At 41.0% G+C, this 19,972-nt stretch overlaps 1 protein-coding gene across 1 annotated transcript in view; it reads right to left on the reverse strand.

The window, feature by feature from the left end:
• Window positions 1-15,181, reverse strand: part of EMB (embigin) — a 54,343-nt gene extending 39,162 nt beyond the window's left edge. Inside the window, 2 exon segments of the mRNA XM_040262466.1 lie at window positions 1,136-1,225; window positions 14,855-15,181. Of these exon segments, the coding sequence (XP_040118400.1) occupies window positions 1,136-1,225; window positions 14,855-14,963 (199 nt within the window). The 5' untranslated portion in view covers window positions 14,964-15,181.
• Window positions 15,182-19,972: the final 4,791 nt, after the last annotated feature.

Consider the following 19,972-nt stretch of genomic DNA (forward strand, 5'->3'; position numbering starts at 1 on the left):
TCAGAACAAAAGAGTGGCTAGGAGTGAAACCCTCCAAACAGGTTAAGTAAGTAAATAATCAGCCTGACATCAACTAAAAGTCCAATTTTTACTCTTTCTGTGGGCACCTGATCCTTTTTGCACCTGAGCTCCAGCTATACAGGATAAATGAGGGATGTGCTCCTGTCAGCATTACCAGGTTAATGAATAGATTTGCAAACTTATGTCCTTACATAATTCTCTCTTAAAGAAACACTCCGTCCTAACAAAGGAAACCAACCACTAAAACTTGTGAAAGTAAACCAACAAGCAGCAACACAGGAGTGTGATGATTCCTTTTTACAAGAAGGAATACACTCCAAATACTAGAGTGGGGACATCTGGAAAGAAACAGGAGTGGCACAAAGTCATAAAGATGTTCTTCTGTCAGAAAACTCACTGCGAACATTCCAATGGTATCAGATTTCAGGGAGGGCACACCTTTTACTCACATTAAACAGAAACAGGGAAACCTTTCTTAAGACTAGAGGACAGTTAAAGACTGGACACAGGATTGGATAAAACTTATCAGTGACTTAATAAACAGGATTAGAATTCTAATTATACTTCTAATATGGTTACTAAAACAGGTAACATTTAAAAGGCTCTGAGATTGCTTTTTAAAACACTGGAATCCAAAACTGTGAGGAGAAAGCAGGCCTGCATTTTATTTCAGGATTCGTTACTTGTTTTTCCATACCACTGTCTCTGGCTCATAGATGACATCTTTAATTTCTTTGTCTAAAGGTCTTCCAGTAGATACATGAATTCTCCTCTCAAGGCAGAGGGACTTGAATGGCTGTACCAGCAAGGCCTGAGGACAGCAGAAGAGCCTCTGCAAATTAAAATGAACCCTCCCCTCTTCTCAGCTGTCCTTCTTCTAGACAGCCTTCCTTACCCCTCCCAGCTGGACTGGCCACCTCCTCCCTGCACTGGGGCACACTGTCCTCATCACATTCGACTCCCATCTCACTATATTATAACTATATTAGGTACTGGTGTGTTTCTTTCTCCAGACTGTGAGTAGAGATTAGTACTCCATAAGGAAAATACAGTGGCTTAATTAAATATAAAAAATTATCTGGTTATTAAATTATTAGAAATTTGATGCATTTACCAGTCACTGATATGTTATGACTCTCCAAAGAAAGATTAGAGTACTTTGTCATCATTTCTTCCTGGACAGGTAGACTTGTAAAAGGTGCAGCTGTAAGAAAAAGAACACATGATTATGTATTATTATCACGGTTAAATGAGGGCCTAAAAGCTACTTCACATGACAGCTAAAATGCTGTACTGTATACTATTAATGAAAAATAATGTTTTCAGGAAACTCTCATTCACTAGGTCTTCTATGTTCCACAGACATTCAGAAATACACTGAGCTACTAAATGTACCAACATTTCCCATCTTTTTATATTATTTTTTTACTGAAAAATCCCTACTGCTTTACATCAAGCAGCTTAAAAAACAAACTTTTTCTTATCCTATGATTTGTAATTTCTTTATAAAATGTAAATGATGACACTGAGGAATTAGATAAAGAGTACTGGGGTGGGGGTGGGGGGAGGCATAGAAAGGCAGAGAGAAGATGAGAGGACAAAAGGGGACAGAGAGACCATAATAAAGTACATTAAAAATAGGAAGAAGAGAGAGTGCGCCAGCTGCTAGAGGACAGGGAACACACAGTGGGTCCACAGGAGAGGCTGCGCTGCTCTTTGCTTTCCAGCTATGGTCACAGTCCAGTCTGCCCTCTACCAAACCGACTTCAGTCTTGCTCTATCACTCATCTCTTCTTTTGAAACCTTTCATCAAAAAAGCAAGGTTTCTGTTTCCATCTGTGGCATTCTCCTCAAAGATTCCTTTAAAAAAAAAAAAAACCAGCTATTCTATCTTTGACTTTAGGACACAGACATTACCTCCCAAGAAGACTACCCCAACTCTATTAAACAAGGCAGAGAAGGAGAAAGGCTCATTACTGTAAACTTGACTGTATTCTGAAAATTTTTCATTTACTTTAAATTAAACTTGGGCCTCTTTTATACCGCATTTTTTTTAATTCTCTGCTTGGAAAGTTATTCCATTTGCAAGATTAGATTTCTAGTTGTTTCTTTTTCTAACATGTATGAAAAATGTTACCAAAGCAAGTTATCACTTTTGTTGCTTCAGCTTACACATCGCCTTTACAATATTGCCTAATTTTTTTTAAAAAAGTACTTTGCAGAACCTAAGTCTCCAATATACCATGTTACAAAGATTTGGTCACTTCTAATACAATCTTGGAAGGTAGGATGCAGTTTCTCATAAAATCATCCTTTAACAAATAACATACCTAAATCACACTGCTCTCCAGGGCTGCCCTGGTGGCTCAGCTGGTAAAGAACCCGCCTGCAATGAGGGAAACCTGGGTTCAATCCCTGGGCCGGGAAGATCCCCTGGAGAAGGGAACAGCTACCCACTTCAGTATTGTGGCCTAGAGGATTCCATGGACTGTATAGCATATGTACGCTTTATATTTATGTTGGGCTTACCCAGTGGCTCAGATGGTAAAGAATCCACCTGCAATGCAGGAGACCTGGGTTCTATCCCTGGGTTGGGAAGATCCCCTGGAGGAGGACATAGAAACCACTTCAGTATTCTTGCCTGGAGAATCCCCAAAGACAGAGGAGCCTAACTCTCCAATAAGCCATGGTCCAAAGATTTGATCACTTCTAATACAATCTTAGAAGGTGGAATGCAGTTTCTCATATCCTTTAACAAATAACATACCTAAATCACACTGCTCTCTGACAGTGATTATTTAGGAAAATATGCCCTGAGTTTCTCACTAGGCTGTCAAGAATACAAACTTCTCCTTCATCCACACCTAATATTCATTCATTCATATTCTCTGTCACTCTCTCTCTCAAACACACAGACATTCCCAAAAAGTTTATCAACATGAAAGTTCCTTTTTTTGTTGTTATTGGGCATAGCTCACTTAGAGGTTGCATTAAATAGAGAGTATCTCAAGGAGATCAAGACAGATACTCCACTCTATCATCTCTTCTGTGAAGCCTGCAGACACAAGCTTGGATATTTGTACTTCCTTTGCTCAGGAGGCCTTTCCACTTGGCCTAGCCTACCGTAGAGTGGAATACCATCATGAAGGTCTTCATCACACTCTATCCCTGAAACAAGCTCATAACCCTTTTGAGATGGTCTGACATTTATTATCATTATTATTATCCACTATCAACAACAATATGAGTGACATAAGCTGGAAGAAACACTGTCATTCTCATTTCACTTAAATAAGTGAACATATAGAGCATACGTGCAGGATGTCAATATGGAATATAAAGCTACGTGGATCATAATGATATTGACTGAGGCCCACCATTTGTGACAGAGGGTCATTAAAATTTCAGAGTAGCACCCATTCATAATGTTGACTATAACTCGTGTCAACAGTTGTATATATATAGTTGTATACATCCTGTGTGCTATATACAAGCTTGCCTGTGATCTACAGAATATGAAGCATGATCTACATCTTTGAATGACTCTGGTGGTGGAAGAGAACTGGAGATAACACACCAGGGAGATGAGGCTGGGTTATCTTCACATTTTGCATCATCAGGACATGGATGGATGGGTCCACCCAGGGCCTACATTAGAGCAAGAAGGAAAAAAGGGGTCTAGGCTTGGCTTGGGCAAAAATCTGAATTTACGAAAGTTGAAGGAATAGGAGAAAAAAGAAAAAGCAAGCTTAAAGAGTAGGAAAACTGGGATAATTCCAGTTATTCTAGCTATTGTGACTACTTCCAATTGCCAGCTCCTATATTAAAAATACAACCAGACATCCATAAACCAGCCATCACCTGTATCCTAACTTCATATTGCCTTTAAAGTATTCATGATCAGGCTCCAGATTCCACTGAAGTCTCAAGTGCAAAAGGGCATGTCTAACTGTTGTGAATTTTGTCTTGGGAAGAACTTTAAGAGTCTTCAATACAAGAGCAGGGCAGTCTGCACAAGGTGTCAGAATAGCAAAGTGAGAATTTCTTTGTTTAGCCAAGATATGTTTTAATCAAACAAGTGAGAATGTAAACGTTATTGCTTTCAGTAGGACGGCAGGAGGCTGACTCAGCCAACGATGGTGTTTGAAGGAAATTGGCAGGAGAGTCAGGCAGATGTGGTTTGAATACTTCCCTGAAAGGGTTAGGCTGAGTTGCAAAAGAGTACACAAAACAGAGAGGCAGAAATTTGTATCCTGATCCAAATACTGCCACCACCGTGTTCCTTGGGGCTTCATTTCATACAGGAAAGAAAGGAAGATCGGAAAAGCTGCATAATACTGAGTAATGGCAGAACATCACTCAGAGATCAGAACACACATTCCCCAAGTTGCCATGCTCACTGATTTCTTAGTCATTGCTGGAGGCGTTCCACTCAGTATTCTTTTACAGGTAGTGGCCAAAATGCCAACATAAGAGAGTAGCTAGCTTCTAGTAGTTGTGCCAGAGATTAAAACATTTTCTTTCTCTTCTCAAGGAACTGGGTTTACCAGGCAGCACAATGGTAAAGGATCCACTGGCCAATGCAGAAGAAGCAAAAAACAAGGGTCCGATCCCTGGGTGGGGAAGATCCCCTGGAGAAGGGAATGGCAATCCATGCCAGTATTCTTGTCTGGAGAATCCCATGGACAGAGGAGACTTGAGGGCTACATTCCCCGGGGTAACAGAGTCACACATGACTGAGTGACTGAGCATGCACACGGCACTTGGCAAATGGAACATGAGGCTGTTGCGTCAAAAAATTGAGTAACATGTAATTTTCACCTGTTGTTATTGTTTCATGGAAAATCGCAAAATGGTCTCTACTTAGATATCTTCAACATGTTACCTTTTAAAATAGGCATTGCTGGAAGGGTTCATAATTTACATTATTAACATTTTAAAATGAAATAAACATGCCATGCTTTCTACCTAATATTAACGAAACATTTTCACATATTTAAATGGGGCCCTACTCAATTGAAGTAAATTTGGAAAAAACAAAAGAGGATCAGTTCAGTTCAGTCGCACAGTTGTGTCCGACTCTTTGCGACCCCATGGACTGCAGCAAGCCAGGCCTCCCTGTCATCACCAACTCCTGGAGTTTACCCAAACTCATGTCCATTGAGTTGGTGATGCCATCCAGCCATCTCATCCTCTGTCGTCCCCTTCTCCTCCCACCTTCAATCTTTCCCAGCAGCAGGGTCTTTTCCAATGAGTCAGCTCTTTGCACCAGGTGGCCAGAGTATTGGAGTTTCAGCTTTAACACCAGTCCTTCCAATGAACATCCAGGACTAATCTCCTTTAGGATGGACTGGTTGGATCTCCTTGCAGTCCAAGGGACTCTCAAGAGTCTTCTCCAACACCACAGTTCAAAAAATTTTTCAGCACTCATCTTTCTTTATAGTCCAACTCTCACATCCATACATGACCACTGGAAAAACCATAGCCTTGACTAGACGGACCTTTGTTTACAAAGTAATGTCTCTGCTTTTTAATATGCTGTCTAGGTTGGTCATAGCTTTTCTTTCAAGGAGTAAGCATTTTTTAATTTCATGGCTGCAGTCACCATCTGCAGTGATTTTGGAAACCAAGAAAATAAAAGTCTTTCACTGTTTCCACTGTTTCCCCATCTATTTGCCATGAAGTGATGAGACAAGATGCCATAATCTTAGTTTTCTTAATGTTGAGCTTTAAGCCAACATTTTCACTCTCCTCTTTCACTTTCATCAAGAGGCTCTTTAGTTCTTCTTCACGTTCTGTCATAAGAGTGGTATCATCTGCATATCTGAAGTTACTGATATTTCTCCAGTCAATCCTGATTCCAGCTTGTGATAAGTAACACTAGAAAATTGCATTGGGTTTTAAGATTTGCTTTTACTTAAGTCAGAAAATAAGTTCAACTATATCTCTGTTTAAGAATAAGCATTTTCTCTAACCCCTCCTGAAAAATCTCTTTTTAAAAAATTTATTTATTTTTTATTTTACTTTACAATTCTGTATTGGTTTTGCCATACTCTTAAATTTTATAATCTCAAAAGAATCTGAATTCCATTTAGAAAAAAAGTGTAAGAAAAAGCTATTAGTAGGATAAACACCATTCCTTGTCTTTCTCTCTTATCCATATAATGTATTGATTGCCGTGCTGTGCTCTGCTTAGTCGTTCAGTCTTGTCTGACTCTCCGTGACTCCATGGACTGTAGCCCACCAGGCTCTTCTGTCCACGGGGATTCTCCTGGCAAGAATACTGGAGTGGATTGCCATGCCCTCTCCAAGGGATCTTCCCAATCCAGGGATGGAACCCAGGTCTCCCGCATTGCAGGTGGATTCTTTACTATCTGAGTCACCAGGGAAACCTGTATTGATTGCTATCAACTGTAAAATTATCATTTTAAGAAGCCTTAGTTTTAGCATTCTGATATATAGCATTATGGGCTTCCCAGGTGGTGCCAGTGGTGAAGAACCTGCCTGCCAATGCAGGTGGATATAACAGACATGGGTTCGATCCCTGGGTTAGGAAGATCCCCTAGAGGAGGGCATGGCATCCCACTCTAGTATTCTTGCCTGGAGAATCCCATGGACAGAGGAGACTGGCAGGCTATAGTCCACAGGGCAGCAAAGAGTCAGACAAGACTAAAGCAACTTAGCACACGTATAGCATTATAAATGAGCAACCCAGTTACAGAAACAAAATAACCTAGGAATAGATAATGTCTACTATTTATGAAACAAAGGTTTGGAACTCAGAATATATTTCCCCATGGAAGGAATACTATATATAACCATGAGATCCCAGGCCAAATTCTAAAAGCCATTTAAGTCATGATAAAGCTGAACTACAGCATTAAAACATCTAATTACCAATACTGCTTGTAAGCAATACATTTAGAGTTCTACCTCTGGGTTCTAGAAATATAGTATTTCTATATTTGTATCCTCTATCTACAGCTGCATTACAAAAAAAAGGCGGGGGGGGGGGGGAATAAGGTTACCTTGATTCCTACAGACCCCAGAGAGTGTGTCAAGACATTTGGTAAGAAAATAAATTTCTGATGTGAACATTTATAAGTCAGACTTTCTAAGTCATGGACAGATAATAGTCTATATAGGGAATGCATATTTTTTTACATAGTATGGGAACTATTAGATAAGGTAATTTTTAGATTCACTTTTAAAAAATTAAAAAAACAATTAAAAAGCCTAATGACAAAAGCAATGTATACCTTTACACAGCCTTACAAACCTACTTTTAAAACTTGGTCACACAGAAATGCAAACTGAACTTCTCTTTAAACATGATGTTTGCAATAAAATATATTTTGAAGTGTGGAAACCCATATTTTAAACTTCCTTTACATGGGTCATCAAGATATTTAAACAGTGAACTTATGCCAAATAAAACTAGCATTTCTGTTCTTTCTAGAGACTGAGTTTTTAAATGTTTCACTGACTAGGTTATTCTTTGGAGACTGAGATACCATTTGATGGTTTTCAACTAGGGGTAATTCTGCCCCCCACCATCACCATGCCCAGGGAATACTTAGCAATGTCTGGAAACATTCGAGTTGTAACAGTTTGTAGGGTACTACTTGTATCTAGTATGTTATATTAGTTTCATAGGGTTGCTATACCAAATTACCACAAATACGGTGCCACAAAACAACAGAAGTTTATTTTCTCATAGTTCTAGAGGCTAGAAGCCTGAAATCAAGGTGCAGGGCCTTGTTCCTTCTAAAGGTGCTCGGTAAGGATTCTTCCTTGACTCTCCTAGCTTCTGGGGTGAGTGGGTCAGGGGGTGGGTGAGAGGATAAAAGAGAGAGAGAAAGAGAGAGAGAGAGAGAAAGTATGTGCGTGTTCAATCACCACGTCGTGTCCGACTCTTTGCAACCTCAAAGGTTTTACAGTGTAAAACCCAATGAGCAGAGATGTTAGCTGAGGACACATGGTCATAGATGGCAGTAATGGCCTGGTGACCATCCACAGAAAGAAGGGCCTAACTTCCACCCGTGTTTTCTTTCTTGTATTGTCTTGTATGTATTTATATACCTTCACAGTTTTTCCCTCATTTCTCCCTTTATTTATATAGGGTATGGTGGTTTAGTCACTAAGTTGTATCCTACTTTTTGCCACCCCGTGGACAGTAGCTCACCAGGCTCCTCTGCCCATGGGATTTCCAGGCAAGAGTACTGGAGTAGGTTGCCATTTCCTTCTCCAGGGAATCATCCCAAACCAAGGATTAAACCCTCCTGCGTTTCCTTCAAGGACAGGCAGGTTCTCTACCACTGAGCAACCTGGGGAGCCCCTGGCAGCATTCGTGGGATTCCCTGGCTTGTAGCTGCATGACTCCAATCTCTGGCTCCATCTTTATTTGGCGATCCTTCCTCTGTGTGTCCGTGTCTCTTTATCCAAATCTCCCTTTCCCTTCTTTCATAAAAACCAGTCACTGGGTTAAGGGTCCACCTTAATCTAATATGACCTCATTTTACCATGATTACATCTACAAAGACCCTACTCTCAAGTTCACTTTCATAGGTACCAGTGGTCAAGGCTTGAACACTTGAGGGGATGGGGACACAACACACCCACTCACAGGTAAAGACCAGTGATACTGCCAAGCATTCAGAAGGACACCCCCACCTCCACCCCTGCACCGCCCCAGCGGAGAATTTTCCAGCCCCAAAGGTCAATACGGCCAAGGTTGAGAAACCCTGATTTCAAAACAGGTACATCTTCAACCCTGATTTCTCAACGCAGTATTTAAAAATCTTCATACGGCCCTGTGGCTCTGAGTTCCTATTTTACAGGTTTAGATGCAACTATTTTAAAGTGTGAACTTTTCTTGCAACCTTCGTGGCTGGGGCCTATTTTGAGAACTTGTTACAAAGAGGCACCAAGTGCTGCATGGGGTTTTAAAATGCAAACCAAAAAACCAGTCACAGTCATTAGATAGCTCCAGGCTCTTGGCTATCTCACAGAAGCTCTCTAGCCTTCAAGATCAATCAGATGAGACATTCAAATTCCTTTTCAGGATCTCAGAAATTATGAGGCTGTCATAAAAAATATTCTATCTTGAGAATAGGGATTCATTAGTAATGATAAAACCACAATAACTTTACAGATAACAGAAAAATATTATTTCCAAGTAAAAGAGAAACACCACTTTTAAACATAATATCTATTATTTCTATACTGAAATATATTGAGATGTGCCTGAATAGTGACTTTTTATTGAGAGTAGAGAGTTTATTTTTAGTAAAATACAGTGAGAGGTTTTTTTTCTTCTACGTCAATGTGTGTATCCAAAGTTGTTTATTTCTAAGGTTCACCTAATGTGAAGCCAGCTATACAAACGTCACTTGAAACGATTACAGTCCAGGACAAACAGTCTCAACACTTAAAATCTGTCTCTGTTTGAGGACAAATACTCCTTTGAGAAACAGTACCTAATTATATAAACCAATGACTGTTTCTCAACTATACTTATGGTATATCAGTCAACTCGAGAGTTCTCAGAGGTAACTTTTTTTTTTTTTTTGCTTCTTTTCAAGCCATCTTAAACTAACAGAAAAGTTTTAAGTTCAGAATAAAGAATGTTTCGCCCACTGGAGAATAAGTTGCTGACCTAAAGACCCACTTGACCTTGGAAAAAATATAGTATATTTCCTATAAAGGACACACCTCGCAACACCCCAATACTGCTGTGAAAATCAGAAAATTAGCATTTTATGCCCTCTGATCTCATCCCACACTTTATCGGAGTTTCAACAATAGTCATTATAATGCACTTTTTATTCAAAGGTTTCAGCTCAGAATGACATGAGCTGCCTTGAGCCACCATGTCCCTCTATTCTCTTCACTCTCACAGCTTTGGTCTCTCCTGACATTTATGACCTTGATGCTTATGTAAGTTCCAGGATAGTTACGTTGTAATACAATTAGATTCAGAGCAGACATCTTTGGCAGGAATATCACAGAGGAGACATTGCCTTCCTCTCACTGCATCCTATCAGATGACACACAATTTTTATTTTTTTCCTTAGTGATTTACACTTTGATCATTTGACTCAAGTGATGTCAGCCGGGATTCTCCACTTTATTCTTTTTCTTTTTTCATTAATACTTTGTGGCAAGTTACTTCCCAAAACTTTGTGGGAAGTTACTTTGAAACTGAAGAAGGAAATGACAATCCACTCCAGTATTCTTAACTAGAGAATTCCAAGGACAGAGAAGCCTGGCAGGCTACAGCCCATGGGGTCACAAAGAGTCGGACATGACTGCACAATTATCACTCTCTCACCCACTTTGAAATTATATAATTTGTGCCTCATCAAACTTTCAATTGACTCAATTAATTTAGTTAAGTGTGTACTCATGAATACCTATATAAATCAATGGACATTTTTCAGTAGCTAGGCATACTAGTCCATCAGTATTATTATTTACTTTGATGCTCTGTTTATCAAGTGTGAGCCCCTTCCCTCTGGCTTCTGTATCCTTTTCACATTACTTACCATTCTTTGAACACTTCATTGCTTTCTGGCACAAAAGGGTCCAAGCTTATCACATCCTCTCCCCACTCCAGTCCTAAAATCAGCCATTTCTATATAACGTTCTAGTAATTATTAGGAAGAAATGTATTTAGAATCAAGATTTGGGTACTAAGTATGCTCATCACTATGGGAAAATTGTTGCTCCATTTCAGTGGACAGAGCTAAGAAATCATTGTGTATATTCATATACACAGATGCATAACACATATTTATATACACCTATATGTAATGAGAATAATATATATACAGTTGGCCATGAACAATGAGGATTCAAACTTTAAGGATCCAAGTCTACACATATTTTTTCAGTAGTAAATAACACATTACTATGTAGTCCATGGTTGATTCAAGCCTTGGATGCAAAGGAACCACACTGATACAGAAGGCTGACTATAAACTATACACAGATTAAGCTGTGTTGTAGAGTGGTCACCTGTAAATATATATGACATATATACACCTTATATGGGCTTCCCAGGTGGAGTTAGCAGTAAAGAACCTGCCTGCCAATGCAGGAGATGCAAGTTCGATCCTTGGGTTGGGAAGATCCCATGGAGGAGGGCATGGCAATCCACTCCAGTATTTGGCCTGGAGAATCCCAGCGACAGAGGAGCCTGGCGGGCTACAGTCCATAGGGTCACAAAGGGTTGGACACAACTGAAGCGACTTAGCATGCATGCATGCATAGGCATTGAAGTGAAGTGAAGTGAAGTCGCTCAGTCGTGTCTGACTCTTTGCGACCCGTGGACTGTGGCCCACTAAGCTCCTCCATCCATGGGATTCTCCAGGCAAGAATACGGAGTGGGTTGCCATTTACTTCTCCAGGGGATCTTCCCGACCCAGGGATCGAACCCAGGTCTCCCACATTGCAGGCAGACGCTTTAACCTCTGCATCACCAGGGAAGCAGCTATTATATATATATTTATACATACACGTTCATATGGATGCAACCATTTATATAGATATAGAGAGAGACATAAGAGATACAGATAGATATTTAAAGTAACAACTTCACACCAATGCTGCCAGTTGCAATCTAACACCGCAAGATTCATTTTAGTCTTCCCTGTTTATTTCCTTCTCTAGAGGAAAACCTGGGTTCTAATATCCTTGCCAACTTTACTTAGATTAATCTAATCTCCCACTGCCGCTGCCACTCATAGCTCCAAGAAGTGTCTTCCTCACCCACTCAGGCTCCAGCGGCCTGCCCTATCTGCTCCTGCATACTTGACCTCCATCCCAGGATCAGGATCAGACCCCCATGTCATGGCTGTTTAGAAGCCGTTTTTGTAAGGCCTGAGGCCTGGTGCCACCTTTCTGCACGAACAGCCACCTCCTGTGCCTAGAGTCTAACACTTCACACAGGGCTGCTCTTCTACCTGGAGGCCATCCTGACTGGCTCAGCTTCTCACGCCCTGACCTGAAACCTCAGGTTCTCTTCACCAAGGGGGATGATTCTGGCCTTTTCCCACCTAATGGCTATTAGACTCACTTCCCAGAAGGGAGGAAAGAAGGTGGGGACAAAAGACCAGGAAGAGGAAGAGCCAGTTGAACAATGTGTATATAATGTAATTGTAAATGTAACAATTTAGGCTCAAAATTTTGATCCATCAGATACAACCCTATTAAAGACAGGTTTATAGCCAATCTGTTCCTTTAAAGTTTAAATGCTATGAAAAGTAAAAACAGCTAAGGTTTTCTTCTTAGATACAGACTAGCAATGTCAGACATATGTAGGTGCGTGAATAATATTTATTGCAGTGAATATTTATTACTGGGCAGTTGCTCTGCATATCTCTTGAAAAGAGAGCGTTGATCAAGGAAGCATGGAAGCAACATCATCTAGAGGTTAAAAATGATCATTTCAAATAACTCCCCTGCAAACATTTTTCAGTAGATAAGCATGGCTCATTCCTTCAATTTGTTCCCCCCAAAGAGTAACAGTGGCATTTAAATATTCCCACTTATGTAATATTTCTCCTTCGATAAAGCTACTTTACATTTCTTATTTAATTAAGAAACAGCCTAAAAGAGTTTAGGTGAGTCCTTGTGCCAAACTTTATTCTAGGACTCAGCCTGAGTCATCGTGCCCTTCAGTCCAAATAAAGTATTGACATCTACACCCTCTGCTGTCTGTCAGTGATTCCAAACTTTCATACACATACACACCCACTTCAGAGAGACAAGTGAGTATTGTGTGTAAGAGAACAGTATTTGGGGTTGAACTGAACAATGCTAAACTTCCTGCTCTACTGCTTAACTAATTATATGTACTTGGGCAACTATTTAGCTCCTTAAATTCCAATTTCCTCATCTGAAAGTCAGAGATAATAAAAACTAACCCACAGAGCTATAAATTACATAGTGCAATGCCTGGCATGCAGTTGTTACATAGTAAATATGATACGTTTATGATAAAAAAATACAATAACCATTTTTATTATTTAAATATGGCCCCCAATCTTAGATTTACAGAACATCTCTTTTCAAGTAGTTCAAAAGCACCTAGGTTAAAAAAAAAAAAAAAAGGCAGTAAACTTCACAGTGGTCTTTAGCAAAGAGGAAGCTGCATCTTATCAAGTTCGACACAGAATCTATAAAGTGAGATGAGGCTGCCTCACAATTTTTAATTCTCCCTTGAAATGAAACGCTAACCTCATGTTTTTGATATGTCACATTCTTCCATAATTTTAGCTTAAGCGGCAGTTAAAAGTTCAGGATTTACACTACATATATACACAGACATTTGACAAAACATATGTGGCGTACATCATTCTATTTAAGACTCATTTGTTAATTTATTTCACCTTCATTTGTTTCCTACTTTTTTTCTCTTTAGAAGTCTACTCTAAGTGTCAATTTAAACCTGACTCCCTGATACCAATGGAATACCTAGCTAACTGTGCACTCTCTAGGTCTTATCATTTTAAAGCAGTGGTTTTCAACCTGCTTAGGATCATATGATAAAACTCACATGGGCGCTTTTAAACCTCCTCACATCTAGACTGAATCCCAGGACAACTGAATCAGAATTTTTAAGGCAGGATCCACCATATCAGTATTTTTAATGCTCACTAGTAAATAGAACATACAGTCAAGTTGAGAAACCAAGTTCTAGGACACATCTAAGATGCATTGGTCCTCAGAAGTGCAATACTCTCAGGTGAATGACAGGTGAATGACAGGTGAATGGGAGATAGCCCCAGGGTGGAAAAAAAATGTCCTTGACCATTCGTTATAAGTGGTATGAATGAGAAAGTGGGGCAAGGGAATTTGGAAACTGAGGCAACCCAAGATATTTTGTCTAAGTAGTTAACAGCTAGACCTGTTAAAGTACATTTATCAAAAATGAATAATCTTATTATTTGATTATCTTTCCATTTTTAAATACGCAAGTCTACATACAATAAGCTCATAAAAATAAATGCCTATGAAACGTTCAAAACCTTGTGTAGAGGAAGATCCTGACTTGAGTTACTGATGGGCAATATTTGCCAAGCTAGAGGTGATCTACTATCCTAATTAGCACAAAATAAATACTCTGAAATTTATAACACAGAAACTTGCATTAGAAAGTACATGAGATGGAATACTTTCATCATAAAAATTATAAACAGGTGACGCTAAAATGGCAAATCTGGTGTTGCTTTGTACCAAAAATCCCTCTTTCAAAGTGTCTTACACAACCAAAAAAGTAAATAAATAAATAAACAAACGAAAAACCTACAGTCTTTGTTTTAAAAGACCAAGGTGTAAAAGAAGATACACTCACATTATCCTCCGGTCCTGGGGCTTTGTTTGGTCAGTTGGTTGGTTGGTTGTGTTGTGTTGTTATTTAAACTCAGCTCTAAAAACCATCCCCAAAGCCAACCCGCCTGCTAGGAAGGAGGAGGTGATATTTAAGCCTCACTATCCCGACTGAGCACACACGCATCGCTTCAAGTGAAGGGAGGTGGCCTGGGAAAACGTGTCTTTCAGAAATCCTGCCACTTTAGACAGGCCGAGTCGCTGCCTTGCTCCCACCCGCAACCTCACGCCCTCTCCTAGAAACACACAAACCCTGCCCTACTACCCACGTCCCCGTCTCGCGGGGCGGCCCCGTCTCCCGGCAGGTTTCCATAACCCACGCGTAGCCAATAGGCGGAGGCGGCCGGCGCCCCCACCCGCGGCCGCCAGCATCCCGGGACTCCTGCCTCCCGATCCCGGCGCGCTCTCCGCCCGCTCCTTGGCCCTGCAACCATCACACCTGTGGAGAGGCCGTCCTCCAAGCTCCGGCGCCCCGCGGCGAGGAAGCACAGGAGGAGCAGCGGCAGGGACGGCGCCCGAGGCCCCCGCAGACCCTGGAGGGCGCGCATGACGCCAACAGGTCAGCCGCGGTCCTCGTACACCCACCGCCTTCGGTGCCCGGGGTCGCCGCGCACACTCGCCCGCAGCCCGGCGCCCGCTGCCAGGCCCGGGTATGGATACTCGAGAAAAAGCGGAGTGGGAGGGGCCGGCCGCCCTGCCCTCCTACGCCGAGACACTCGCACCGCGCCCGCAGCCGACCCAGAACACCGTCCGGCTCTCCATCAATTATGCAGCGCGCTGCTGCCTGCAGGCGCGCCCGGATGTGCGGTGGTCACACCCGCTCCGCCGCCTCCCCCGCCTCCGTCCTCTCCGCCCGGACAGGTCAGGGAGGGAGGTTGCTAAAGACGCTGGCAGGCGACGCCTAGCCCATCTCCTGGGGGAGAGAGTGAAACCCTTAATATCTATAGATTCATCAGCGCACTGTATGTGCAGAGGTGCACACACCTCTGCAGCTCATATGAACCAAGGTTCACTTATTTACTTTAGTGGGACTGAGGATGGAGAACACTTCTTCCTCTTGGCCATCCTGTGTTATTAAGGAGGCTTATGTATGCGCTGGTGGAAGGCAGTGTCCCTCCGCCCTGCATCTGGGCTAATCAGTCTTTACTCTGCCCACCAATCGTACACAGCCTCGGCTCCGGTCTCTGAAGGCTTAACAGGTTCGCTCTAGATTAAGCTTTCAGTCTCAGGGTATCCCAGTGTATGTTTTCCTTTCGTTTGCTTAGCCTAGCAGTTTCTGAGAAGCCACTTAGAGCTCCAGAAACAAAACTATCGAAAGTAGACAACTGTGTAAAATGCACAAGCCTGTTGACCTTTGTCAAACTCCGACACTAATGTTATCCCTTGCTTACTGTAGCTTGGAATTTTTCAGTGCTCCCAATGAAATAGAACAACTACAAGCTACTGCTTTGTCTGAGGAGGAGGGTGAAGACTATGGATCATTGGGGGGAAAAAATGGACTGGGGATAAGGCTAAAAATTATTAAATATATAAAGAGTAATTTTCACAACATAAAAGAGCGGTAAGATGTGATAATTCTCCAAGATGTTATAATACGTTAAAAGATACGTTTTAAAGTATTTTTCGTGAAGTTTGTTCCCTCTCCCTTTGTCTTTCCAATGTCAAGTTTGATAGTCATGAATTGAAAATTTATCAGTGTCAAAAACAAAAAAAGAAAGAAAATGTTAGATCCACATTTTGAAAATTGGAGCTCTAAACAAGAGCTATGCTCCCCTCCTACAGGAATGACTAATTTTTAATTGGTATGTATTGTAAAAATATTCCTGTTTCCAGTTTATTACATAGACAAAACTTTGAGGGAAAAGGTAGGTTATCTAAATTTGAAGACAGAGAATATGAGTAATACAATTTGTTAAGCAGTATTAAATATCTATCAAGTACCAGGCACAGTGTTCGGTGCCTTGTATGCATATTAGTCTAGAGAGCTATTTATCTGTGATCTACAAATCTAAGGAAGCCCTCTTCTCAGTCAGGAAATTATGGCTATAATGATTAAACCTTCCTGAAGGAAACCTTTTGAGAGACCCTGAAGGACTAAACACTTTTCACCATTACCCTCTTAGGACCTTGAGCAGACTTGCTAAACCCAAACTGCCAGATCAGTTTGCTAAATCACACCCTTGTCCTGCTGCCCTGCTTTCTGTCTGGGGACTATCTGCAAATGTTTCCCTAGGCCTTTGGAGAGATCTAACAGTAAACACTTCTCAAAATAAAATGTTCTACCTTCCCCAATTAACCCTATTATCTCCTTAAGCTCAAATTCACCTTTTTTTCAAATAAGCTGACGACATTTAAAGAAAAATTATCTTCCCAGGCAAATCAATGTGTCTATGACCCGGAAAAAGTAACTTGCCACGTTGAAGCTAATTTCCACTTGTTAGAGCAAAATAAATTGATGAAGAAATATAATTCTTGTTTTGCTAAGTATTTGGAAAGTTTTCCCCATTACTCCTGTCTTATATTTATATACTTAATATTTTTTAGCCTTATTCCCATTCCATTTTTTTTTTCAAATGATCCATATCCTTTAAAACCAGTTTATATACTCCTTCCATATACAGCTTTTTCTGATCTTTCTGGTCCAAACTAACCTTTCCCTCCATGGTGAATTAAATAAGGCCACACCTGCTTTGACATGGTCCTTATCACGAGGTATGCTGAGTGTCCTGCAGTTCCTCTCCTCGGGCTGAGTGGTCTCTGTGACTCCTGTTGACATACTGAATGTTCCTCAAGTGACGCTGTGTGAGTTTCCGGAGCTAGACCACAGGAGCCTCCATTTCCTTCCTCCCTTCTCTTACAAGACAGCTGTCAGGCCAGAAGTGTGACAACCTTGAGATCACCATGCTGTGAGAAGCCCAAACTACATGGAGGACCGGAAGGATGAGATGCCATTTAGAAAGAGGGTGTGAGGGTCAGTAAGGTACTAGATTTTTGCAGGACCCCTCTTGAAACCTAGAACAAGACTCAGTGAGTACCACATGATGCTCCTTGAAGCAGAATAATTGCTCTGCTGATCCCTGCCTGAATGCCTGTCCCACACAATTGTGAGATACAAGATACACTATTGCTTTAACCCACTAAATCAAGGGTAGCGTATTCTCCACAATAAATTATCCAAACGCTTTCCTCTAAACTCATGCTGCTCCTGGGGTTAATTTGACAATAATTTGCATCCTTGTCTGTGGCCTTCATTGTTGCATTCAATTTCCATTTAAATATTTGTTGTTATTCAGTTGTTAAGTCATGTCCAACTCTTTGCCACCCCGTGGACTGCTGTACACCAGGCTTCCCTGTCCTTCACTATCTCCCCGAGCTCACTCAAACTCATGTCCATTGAATTGATGAAGCTATGCAACCATCTCATCCTCTCTCACCCCGTTCTCCTCCTGTATTCGATCTTTCCCAGCATCAGGATCTTTTCCAATGAGTCAGCTCATCGTATCAGGTAGCCAAAGTATTGAAGCTTCAGTTTCAGCATCAGTCCTTCCAATGAATATTCAGGGTTAATTTCTTTAGGATTGACTGGTTTGATCTCCTTGAAGTCCAAGGGACCCTCAAGAGTCTTCTCCAGCACCACCACAATTCAGAGATGTCAATTCTTCAGTGCACAGCCTTCCTTATGGTCCAACTCTCACATCCATACATGACAAACAGGAAAAACCATAACTTTGATTATACGGACCTCTGTTGGAAAAGTAATGTCTACGTTTTTTAATTTGCTATCTAGGTTTGTCATACCTTTTCTTCCAAGGAGCCAGCATCTGTTAATTTCATGGCTGCAGTCACCATCCACAGTGATTTAGAAGCACCAGAAAATAAAATCTGCTACTTTTTCTATTTTTCCCCCATCTATTTGCATGAAGTGATGGGATCAGATACCATGAGCTTAGTTGTCTGAATGTTGTGTTTTAAGCCAGCTTTTTCACTCTCCTCTTTCACCTTCATCAGGAGGCTCTTTAGTTTCTCTTCGCTTTCTGCCATTAGGATGTATCACTTGCATATCTAAGGTTGTTAATATTTCTCCCAGCAATCTTGATTCCAGGTTGGCTGTCATCCAGCCCAGCATGTTGCATGACGTTCTCTGCATATAAGTTAAATAAGCAGGATGACAATATACAGCCTTGATGTACACCTTTCCCAATTTTGAATCAGTTCCATGTCTGGTTCTAATTGTTGCTTCTTGACCTGCATACATGTTTCTCAGGAGACAGGTAAGGTGGTCTAGTATTCCTGTCTCTTTAAGAATTTTCCACAGTTCATTATGATTCACACAGTCAAAGGCTTTAATGTAGTCAATGAAACAGAAGTCGATTTTTTTTTTCTGGAATTCTCTTGCTTTTTCAATGATCCAGTGAAAGTTGAAAATTTAATCTCTAGTACGTCTACCTTTTCTAAATATTGTGCATCTGGAATTTCTTGAAGTCTAACTTGAAGGATTTTAAGCATAATCTTGCTAGCATATGAAATGAATATGACTGTGCAGTAGTTTGAGCATTCTTTAGCATTGCTCTTCTTTGGGATTGGAATGAAAACTGACCTTTTCCAGTCATTTGGCCACTGCTAAGTTTTCCAAGGGCTTCTCTGGTGGCTCAGAGGTTAAAGCGTCTGCCTGCAATGCAGGAGACCTAGGTTTGATCCCTGGGTCAGGAAGATCCCCTGGAGAAGTAAATGGCAACCCACTCCAGTATTCTTGCCTGGAGAATCCCATGGACGGAGGAGCCTGGAGGGCTACAGTCCACGGGGTCGCAAAGAGTCAGACACGACTGAGCGACTTCACTAAGTTTTCCAAATTTGTTGGCATATTGAGTGCAGCTCTGTAACAGCATCACCTTTTAGGATTTTAGATAAATCTGCTGGAATTCCATTACCTCCACTAGGTCCATTTGTAGTGATGCTTTCTAAGGCCCACTTGAACTCAGACTTCAGGATGTCTGGCTCTAAGTGAATGAACACAACATCATGGTTATTTGGTTCTTTAAGAACTTTTTTGTACAGTTCTTCTGTGTATTCTTCCCATCTCTTCTTAATATCTTCTGCTTCTGTTAGGTTCATACTGTTTCTATACTTTATTGCACCCATCTTTGCCTGAAATGTTCCTTTGGTATCTCCAGTTTTCTTGAAGAGATCTCTGGTCTTTCCCATTCTATTGTTTTCTATTTCATTGCATTGTTCACTGAGGAAGTCTTTCTCATTTCTCCTTGCTATTCTTTGGAATTCTGTATTCAACTGGGTATAGCTTTCCCTTTCTTCTTTGCCTTTTGCTTCTTTTCTTTATTCAACTATTTGTAAGGCCTCCTCAGACAACCACTTTGCCTTCTTGCATTTCTTTTTGGGGGGAGGATTGTTTTGGTCACTGCCTCCTGTACAATGCTATGAACCTCTGTCCATAATTCTTCAGGCACTCTGTCTCCCAGATCTGATCCCTTGAATCTGTTTGTCACTTCCACTGTGTAATCTTAAGGGATTTGATTTAGGTCATGCCTGAATGGCTAGTGGT

The sequence above is a fragment of the Oryx dammah genome, unplaced genomic scaffold (assembly GCF_014754425.2).
Source record: "Oryx dammah isolate SB20612 unplaced genomic scaffold, SCBI_Odam_1.1 HiC_scaffold_20, whole genome shotgun sequence".
In the NCBI taxonomy this organism is placed as follows: Eukaryota; Metazoa; Chordata; class Mammalia; order Artiodactyla; family Bovidae; genus Oryx; species Oryx dammah.